At 40.2% G+C, this 10,245-nt stretch overlaps 1 protein-coding gene across 10 annotated transcripts in view; it reads left to right on the top strand.

The window, feature by feature from the left end:
* The first annotated feature begins 695 nt into the window (after window positions 1–695).
* PHF20L1 (PHD finger protein 20 like 1) overlaps window positions 696–10,245 on the top strand; it is an 83,599-nt gene continuing 74,049 nt past the window's right edge. For 9 of the 10 annotated variants that reach the window (XM_054018190.1, XM_054018186.1, XM_054018185.1 and 6 more), the window contains exons 1-2: window positions 696–883; window positions 2,125–2,239. In XM_054018190.1, coding sequence (XP_053874165.1) covers window positions 2,157–2,239 — 83 coding nt within the window. In that variant the 5' untranslated portion in view covers window positions 696–883; window positions 2,125–2,156. The remainder of the gene's footprint in view (window positions 884–2,124; window positions 2,240–10,245) is intronic. The other variant, XM_054018182.1, reaches the window with a different exon arrangement.

Raw genomic sequence — 10,245 nt, 5'->3', positions numbered from 1 at the left:
TTTCAGGCCTTACCGCTCCCTGCTTACTCATCCCAGGCCTTTCCTATGCCACCCCCATAACACTGACCCTCATCCCCCCACAGCTAACTTGTACCCCCAAATCACCCATCCTCCCACTCCACAAATGACCTCATCCCCTTACTGCTAATTTATACCCCAAGCCACCCCTAATCCCCTCACTGCTCTTATACCCCAAACCACCCCTCTCACCCCATAACACTGACCCTCATCCACTCACTGCTCTTATACCCCAAACCACCTCTCTCACCTCCATAACATTGCTCTTAAACCTCAAAACACCCCCTCACCCCATAACACTGATCTCATCCCCCTACTGCTAACTTATACCCCAAACCACCTCTCACCCCATAACCCTGACCTCATCCCCCTAAAAGTTTATACTCCAGTCCCCCTCTAAGCTCTTACCTCCCCCTACGCCCCTGACCGCATCCCACACAACCCCAAGCCTAGCGCACCTTTCCCACCCCCCGTTCAGCGTGGCGCTGCCAGCCTTTCACACGCCCCCACCCCCGCTTATCGCTGTTCCAGTCCCTGTGCCCCGCCCCGCCGTAAAGCGGCTGTCGCGCCGCTGCTCCCTGGTCACGTGAGGGGGGTGATGGCGGCGCCCTGCCCCGCCTCGGCGTGTCGCAGGGAGGTGACGGAGCGGCTGGGCGCTGGGGCGCGAGGGGCGGGGCGCAGGCAGAGGGGGACTATGGGGCTCTGAGGGAGGTGCACCCCGCCGCACCGAGCTGCTCACCCACCGTCCCCGGTCGGAGCGGGAGGCGCCGCGGCGTGCGCAGCCGGCTGGGCTTGCGGCTCGGGCTCCGGGCCGGGCTCGGGGCCGCGACAGGCCCAGCTGCTGTCCCGAGAGGCGGAGAAGGCGGTAAGGAGTCCGGGGCAGAGGGGTACGGGCCGGGCTCCCGGGCCTCTGTCCCCCCAGCCGAGCCTGGGCCCCGGGTGTCTCCCGCCTCCCCTGCACCTGCGCAGGCAGAACCGTGGCCTGAGGCTTCTTCTGGGCCGGTTCCTGGGGCGCTTTCCCCGCGGAGCCGGGGCCTGGGGTTTTAAACCTCCCTTTGCCCCAGAGGGGGCTGATGCCTGGGGGCTCCATCTTTCCCTCCCCCCTCCCGACAGAGACCCAGAGCGGCCTGGGGTTCCCCCTCTCCCCTCCAGAGACAGAGCCGCCAAGGGGATCCTCCACTGCCCCTGACAGAAACAGATGGGTCCAGGGCCTAGGGCATCCCCTACACCCCACCCTTCCCCAGCCCAGACAGTCACACTGGCCCAGGGGCTGGGTGATTTTCTACACACTCCCACCCCCCGGAAAGACATCTAGACAGACCAGGGCTTGGGGGATCCCCTACATCCTCCCCAACCCAGATAAACAGAGTGGCCCAACTCCTGGGGCGCTCCCTCCCGCATCCCTGAACCCAGATGGACACAGACCAGACCAAGGCCTGGGTGTTACCCCCAACACAGACCAGCCTAGGCCTTTGGGGGGACCCTTATGCACTATATGATTTTAAATAGAGACATCATCAATTTAAAACTGGTCCTTTTGGATGAAATGTTATCTGCTATGGTTGCACATAAGATGCAAGATTATTGACAGAAAACTTATAGGAAAATCAATATTTTTCTCTATATTGTCAGTTTATGTTGTTCATTAGCTGGTACATTTCTATAGTTATGCTTTCCTCTGTATAGTCAGTCACTTTCCCCTTTTGCTTGTGTGGCCTTTTGTACAGCAACAGGGCAGGGGGGAAACATAAAACTAGGAAAATGATTATAAAATCACTAAAGCTGTTGGGGAATTAGGGCCAAATGTCTTATTAGAACACATTTGTATCTCATTTTTCAAAGTAAATAGATTGCAGATTGATGGCATAGCTGTTTGTGGGGGGATTAAGGAATACTATTTGTATATACTTTTTATATTATTATGCACAACAGTCTAAACATTTTCAGTTTTAGTGCACCACTAGATCCTATAGTGACAAGTGCTATCATTTATAATAGATTTGTATCTCTTCACTTGATTAAAATATATTCATTTGGAATGCTATTTGTATTTTTAACAACAGTGCTTTCTGCTTTGCAATATAAAAAAAATATTTTCTCTAAAAGTAGGGGGAAAAAAGAAAATAGAAGTTATCAAGATGAGTAAAAAGCCTCCAAGTCGTCCAGGGATCACGTTCGAGATTGGTGCTCGTTTGGAAGCACTGGACTACTTACAGAAATGGTAAGGAAGACATCATGCAATGCTTAATTAGGTCAAAAATTTATTTCACCTGTATTGTGAGCTGTCTTTAGCATCAGTTGTTTGATATATTAATTTTTAATACAAACCAATCAGTCCATATACTAATTTGATGAGTATCCTTATTTAAAAAAAAATCAACTAAAACAATTATAGAATTTTAGGAAAACATCCCTCCAAAAATCAAATTGAAAGAAAATATTAGTTATTTTTTCTTGCATGGCTATCTTGTATTTCTACTCATGATCCTTTTTCTAGACCAGGGGTAGGCAACCTGTGGCACGCATGCCAAAGGCGGCACGTGAGCTGATTTTTCAGTGGCACTCACAGTGCCCGGGTCATAGCCTCCGATCTGCGGGGCTCTGCATTTTAATTTAATTTTAAATGAAGCTTCTTAACCATTTTAAAAACCTTATTTACTTTACATACAACAATAGTTTAGTTATATATTATAGACTTATAGAAAGAGACCTTCTAAAAACATTAAAATGTATTACTGGCATGTGAAACCTTAAATCAAGAGTGAATAAATGAAGACTCGGCACACCACTTCTGAAAGGTTGCCAACCCCTGTTCTAGACATTAGTTTGTTCTCTTTGGTACTGGCATACGTTTATCATGGCAGTCTGTATCTGCTAAAATATTCATTAACGGTGATATTAAATGAAAAACTTACTCAGAATATTCTGGCATGCAGTGTCGCATGCAAGATAGTCAAGTGCACTTGTGTGTAACTCCAGTAATAACTCAAGGATCCAGTTTTGTTTTAATTTTAAGGTGTAAGCAGATCTCACAAATTTTAAAACTGAAAACTTGATGTTGTATTCAGTAATAAAACTTTATGCACATTAACATTAATTCTTAGTGTACATTGTGAGGTAGGTAAGTACATTTAACAGTGGAGAAACGGAAGCACCAAAGTTATGACTTGGCCAGGGTCACGTACCATCTCTGTAAGCGCTAGGATTGGAAGTAAAATAGGATTGGAAGAACAGGTCAACACTTGCTTAAAATGCTGCATCAGCCTTTTTAGTGTTTTAATGAAGATGCTCTAAGCCTATGGGAGAGAGTTTCTCCTGTCGGCTTAGTTAATTTACTTCTGCGAGAGGCAGTAGGTTTGTTGGCTGGAGAAGCTCTCCTGCCGACTTAGCACTACCTACACTGGTGCTTAGGTCGGTATAACTACATCACTCAGGGGTGTGGATTATTCACAGCCCCTGCGCAACGCCGTTATACCAAAGTAATTCTGTAGTGTAGACCAGGGCTCAGTCTTGCACTATTTGTTTACTCAGAAAAGTCAGACTTAATCAAAATTTAGTGACGCAACCTGGTTTGTTTGTTTAGAAGTACTGTCTCAACAGTCAATTTGAAGGAACTATTGCTATAGTGGATACGACCAATAGTCTGTCTGACCCTGTCTTCTGTCTCTAACCGTGGTTAGTGTTGTATGCTTCAGAAGAAGTTTATTCTTAACTCCTATCAGTTAGTAAGTGATTGAGGCCAACGGTCATGAGGGTCAATATCCTTTGCACATTTTCATTCTTTCTGATGTAACCGTGGATGTTCTTGTTCACATAAATGTCTAATCCTGTTGCCCTCAATAATACTGTATGTCAGAGAGTTCCGCAGGTTAAATTATATAGATACTCATGCAGTATTTACTGTGTAGACAAAGAGAGTTTAAATTTCCAGGGCTATCAAACTGACACATTTTACCAGCAGTACTTTGTTCAAACAAATCTTTTTCTTAGCAATAACCAGTGTATGTTGAAAAGAAAATAGAACTGATTTTTGAACCACATTCCAGGGTATATTAGTTGGTGCTACAGAGGTATGGTGAGTTAAAATAAATTGTTCTCCATAAAATTAGCAAAGAATGTAAAAAAGGTTGAGACCGCCAACATAGTGCTGAAAAACTAACAAATAGTCATATAAGAAAATTTGACACCAAAGATGATAGTGAAAACTACAGCATGTACAGGAGCTAAAAACAGAATTGCTTCAATTTAATATCTAAACAGGGTTCACCATATCTTTAGTACATAGTTTATATAAATAAGTAAAATTTTGTAACAACTTTACACACAGGAACAGGAATTCCGGGGAGGGATAGCTCAGTGGTTTGAGCATTGGCCTGCTAAACCCAGGGTTGTGAGTTCAATTCTTGAGGGGGCCACTTAGGGATCTGGGGCAAAATCAGTACTTGGTCCTGCTAATGAAGGCAGCGGGCTGGACTCAGTGACCTTTCAGGGTCCCTTCCAGTTCTAGGAGATAGGTATATCTCCATATATTATTATTTTATTATTTTTTAACTTAATATTAAAATTGTGTGGCTAAAACAACACTGGAAACTATAAGACGTATGTTCTTTCATTTGAAGAAAAATCATTTATATCAATAACCGGGAGCTTGTTAGAGTAAATTTGTCCTTCTGTGAAGATAGTCCCACCCTAAGATATGGTTTATGTTAGTAGTCCATGTGTTTTACACCTAATTTTCTCAGCTGTCACTTAAGGGGCCCTGTTGACTTTAAAATGTGCCTGTCTGTTTTCCAACTAAAATGCATCCATCTCAGCTACATACAGAGAAATTGAACTGAGCATACTTTAAAAAAAAATTATGTAACTTACACTAGTCATTTATCTACTGCATTTCTGTCTAACAAAAATGGTTTCTTGAAGGGCACAAAAAAACCATGTCAGATTAGGGCTCAATTTAAATCTTCCTATTTTGTCAACACTCAGTTGTTCAAAAATAGATTTAGCATCCTTTGAATGTATACATACGTTTTAAGCCTTACACCTGGTTTTAAATCGATTCAACTTTAACTACAACTAGGCTTTACAGAATTAAGTTGTTTTTTTTAAATTTAGACATATAATATCAATGTTTAGTTTTAAACATTTTAAAAATATGTATTGATAAAAATTCATATTTGCAGGAAATTATGGGGTGTATTTCTGGCAATCGGTGGTGTCAAAATAATTATTTGATGACAGACATTGATATTTAAAATGTTAAAGCTTTGTAATTGTTAACACAAAATGTCAATATCACATGTTAAAATATACAAAGTATCTATTCTTAAACTCTTAAGTTGTCAAGCAACATTTTTCTTACTTTGCTCATTTGTAAATTTCCATTATTGAATGAAATATTTTTTTCATTGGGTTATGTGTGTACAGTGAAATCGACCGTTTCCAACATTTACCAATATAGTCTAATTCTTCGGAGCCTAATAATAATAGCAGGTGTAAATTTTAATAAAGAATTAGGAGTTTCTAGGAAAGTTTCCACCCGCTTTCTGAGGCTTACTACATCAGATCTTAAGCTTTTATCAGTATAATTGGGTTATTTACAGATCATCTCATGAAATGTTATTTGTTTTGTTAGGTGAGGCCATTCATATTCATAAAGTATTGTAGGCTTTGTCTACTCAATGGCTGAAGCCATGTTAGATTTCCCTGTACTGTTTTACAGCTGTTATATGCTTAGGTGACTGACGCAATCAGCTTGGGACTGCTGGGGGAAGCTTTGTCCACACTGGACAAGGAAGTCAGTGAGCATATTTAAACTTGGTTATTGCTTGCATGGTTTCACCACTTCGTAGACATAGCCAAGATAGTTTCCTTGTAACTGAATACCTTTTATAAAATACATGTATGATATGCAGTTACACAAGGAAGTTTCTGAACAAGATACATTCTTACAATTTCTTTAGTTTTAAACTTAACTAAATTAGTCGTAAATTCAACTCTCTCTAAAGTCCACTTGAGCATTTGGTAATAGATGATAAAAACCGTCTGGGAAGGTGTATTAGGAGTATTAAGAACAAAACAAATAGGTAAAGGTATTTAAATAAAGGACTGGGTGTATAAATTGCCTAAATTGGAATGCTTAAAAAAGGTAAGTACACATTGGTCTTGAGGTTTTTAAAAAGTCCTTTTTTGGTTCTGCTTTTGTCTGTTACAGTGTCGATTCAGGACCAGATTCCACAAGAACTTAAATGTTTACAGGATCAGGCCTTAGACTGTAAGCTTTCTGGCATAGGAGACGTGGCTTACACATTGGTGCTATAAAACTAATGTGACCTCCCCTTCCTTTCTGTTCTTGTTTTGTGATCCTGTGGACCCATTATTTCTCCTGTGAACAACTTGGTAATGTCTGATCTCTCTCCTGTCTGTCTTGATCATCTCTCGTCTCATACTAAGATTGTATGCTCCTTGGGCAGGGGCTATCTTTCTGTTCTGTTTTTGTACTATCACAAGGGGATTTGGGCCCATGACTAGGGCTTCTATGTGCTATGGTAGTACAAATAATAAGATGCAAATCCAGGAAAAGTGTGTAGTGAAGAAGACACAGAAAAGGGACAGTTGGCCTACGTAGTAGATGCCAGGTGGAAAAAGCTTGCCAGTGTGTGCCTGTTATTAGAAGAAAGTTATCTTTTGTGAACAAAACTGACTGAAGGGACTGGACTGTCTGGGTTGCTTTTTGTTTCCTCACAGGGTAGAGGGCCAATGGATTTTTTTCTGTAAGATTTGGAGTGACAGCGACAAACAGGAAGCAGTTCTGTAGTCTTTGCTTTGCGTTTTAGCTGACTGAAAGACCTAATTTTGTCTGCTGTTTGGTGGAAGGTCTAGAACGGAAGAAAGGGTGTGGGGGGGAAAAATCTATCTAGTACTGAGCTAATTAACTCAAAGGAGGGGTTGGCAATAAAGGTGGTTGGAGAAGCTTGCAAATATGAGTAGTCTGTTCATGAAGGAGGTCCCTCCATGGAACAGATATAGGATTATATGCCCTATAGGGTAAGGAAGGAAGGAAGGACAGGCTTATGTTCAGTGTACAGGACTGGGAGTCAGGAAGTCTGGGTCTATTTCTGTATCTTTCTTAGATTTCATATGTGACTTTAAGGAAGTCACTCAACCTCTCTGTACATCAGTTTTCCCATCTGTAAAATGGAGCCCCTTTTCCACCTCACTAGGGACAAAAAGCTGTTTGTAGGACACTTTGTATTTCTACAGTGCCTTATATTTGAGCCTCAAAGTTTTATTCTTACATAAAGAATACCATTCCTACTGGACAAATGGCTATATTGAAGAAAAAGGCCCTGTATAAATTATTACACTGAAAATTAAGTGGGTTAATATGAAAATTTTAAAGTGATTATTAAAGTTGGAGAAAAAAAAACTTTGAGCCTTTGTTTAAGATTTAAATCATGTAACTAACTTAAACTTGTCCTTACCAATTTTACCTTACAATTTCTGCAATTCACATGGGATGTAAGTGTTAGAATGTGAGAGAGAGAGAAAAGTGAGCAATATGTAAAACTGGCAGATGTCATTATCCAGCAGTAGTAATCCAGTTCTGTAAAACAGTGTGAAGTTTGGATAATATATTCATAAATGTACAGATTCCAATGCCAGAAGGAGCCACTGTTATCATGTAGTCTGATTTTTCTCTAAAACACAGGCCATAGAACTTCCCCAAAATAATTCTTAGAATATCTTTTATTAAAAAAAAATCCATCCTGATTTAAAAATTGTTAGTGATGGAGAATCCACTTTGGTAAATTGTTGCAATGGTTAATTACTCTCGCTGTTAAAAATTTACAATCTATTTCCAGCCTGCATTTATCTAGCTTCAACTTCCAGTCATTGGGTCATGTTATACCTTTATCTGCTAGGTTCAAGAGCCCATCATTAAATATTTGTTCCCCAGTAGATACTTGTAGACTGTAATCAAGTCATCCCTTAACCTTCTCTTTGTTAAATTAAATAGAATGAGCTCTTTGAACCCATCATTATAAGGCATATTTTCTAATCCTTTAATCATTCTCGTAGCTCTTCTCTGAACTCTCTTCAATTTATCAACCTCTTTCTTTAATTGTAGGTACCAGAACTGGACACAGTATCCCAGCAGTGGTCGCACCAGTGCCAAATAGAGAAGTAAAATAATCTCCCTAGTCCTACTCGAGATTCCCCTATTTATGCATTCAAGGATTGCATTAGCTCTTTTGGCCACAGTGGCACACTGGAGCTCATATTCAGCTGATTATCCACCATCCTCCCCCAAATATTTTTCATTCACTGCTTCTGAGGATGGAGTCCCCCATCCCAGGGTTTTGGAGCGGAGCTGGAGCGCGGAACAGTAGAGCTGCAGGTTTTTGCCTGGAGCTGGAGCGGAGCTCCAAAGCCCTGCCCCATCCTGCAAGTATGGTCTAGATTCTTTGTTCCTAGATGTATACATTTAGCCATATTAAAACACACATTTATTTGCCTCAGTCCAGTTTCTCAAGCGATTCAGATTGCTCTGTATCAGTGGCCTCTTCATTATTTACCACTCCCCCAATTTGCATCATCTGCAAACTTTATCAGTAATGACTTTTTCCTCCAGGTCATTGATAAAAATGATAAATAGTGTAGGGCTAAGAACCGATCCCTGTGGGACCCCATTAGAGAAACAACCACTCAATGATGACTCCTCATTTACAGTTATATTTTTAGACTTATCAGGTAGCCAGTTTTTAATCCATTGAATGTGTGCCATGTTAATTTTATATCATTCTAGTTTTTTAATTGAAATGTCATGTGAGTCCTGTTGGGATTAGTTTCAAATACGTTTGCAACCTGTTGAGTTAAATATTGAAAGCTACCAAATGATGATTTTTTGTTTCTAAACAACAAGTGCGTGTGTTATCAAGCAGAAGTAGACAGTTTTCATGCAAACAACTTAAGAAATAATGAATAAATGTGTTTTCTTTAACTTTATCTGTATAATGTCTTTTCCATTTGTGCTGTAGTAGAGAGAACTCTTGGTAAATCATTTTTAAACTCAATCTGATTAATTTAAAAATGAACATTTGGTCAAATGGAAATTGTGACTGTAAGGCAAAGTATACACTCAAAAACACTTCTACCGTTGAATATCAAGATATGGTCAAGGTAATGCAAATGTAATTTTATTATTTCCATTTATAATACTCTAGAGTGCTCGCTTGCACTGTTAGGTTTGAGGGAACTTCTTCATATGTTTGTATTCTATATCACAGACATCATATTTTTCTGTTAATTCTTCTAAATTAAATGGAAGTTAACATGGCTCTTATTGACAACAAAGCTTTTGCTTATGTTATGTGAATCATTAAAATTTGTCAGCACAGCTCTGGGTAGAATGTTTGTTAATTATTGCTTGAAAACCAGCAGAGGGAACTGCTGTAAGGTTTCGGATTACACTGTAGCAATTCTAGGGCAGCAAATTTTGGACCCGGGAACCTTAGTGAAATATTGAGAAGTGAACTATCCAATCAAGAAAAAAAAAGTTAGACAAGTCACACTTTTGTATACTAAATTATGATTTTTTTTAATATTGCAAAAGCAACACTTTTTTCCTTCTTTCCAGTAGTGAATTTTGGCATACCTATTTACATACTGACAACCACTGTTCAAGAGTCCCTAGCTTGAAGATGTAGGATCTAAAATGTTACAACGTGTAGATTTCAGGGCACATAGTCTTTGTATCTACTATTTTATCACATTAATATTTTTGATCTTTTTGTTGGATCCATGTAAAGTTATTCTTAGTTGAATTTGGCAGGCAGTCATTTTATAGACACTGTGGTTCAGTGGATTAATAGAGTCTCATCTCTAAAGACTGGGATTTGGACTTAATCATAGAATCATAAGACTGGAAGAGACCTCAAGAGGTCAGCTAGTCCCGTCCCCTGCACTCATGGCAGGACTAAGTATCACCTAGACCATTCTTTACGGGTGTTTGTGTAACCTGCTCTTAAAAATCTCCGATGATGGAGATTCTACAACCTCCCTAGGCAATTTATTCCAGTGCTTAACTACCCTAATAGTTAGGAAGTTTTTCCTAATGTCCAGCCTAAACCTCCCTTGCTGCAATTTAAGCCCATTGCTTCTTGGTCCTATTTTCAGAGGTTAGTGATAAATTTTTTTCTCCTTCCTTGTAACAACCTTTTACATACT

Source organism: Malaclemys terrapin, chromosome 2 (assembly GCF_027887155.1).
Source record: "Malaclemys terrapin pileata isolate rMalTer1 chromosome 2, rMalTer1.hap1, whole genome shotgun sequence".
NCBI lineage: Eukaryota > Metazoa > Chordata > Testudines > Emydidae > Malaclemys > Malaclemys terrapin.
Note: the sequence above shows the minus strand (reverse complement) of the source record. Positions and strands in the feature narration are given on the sequence as shown.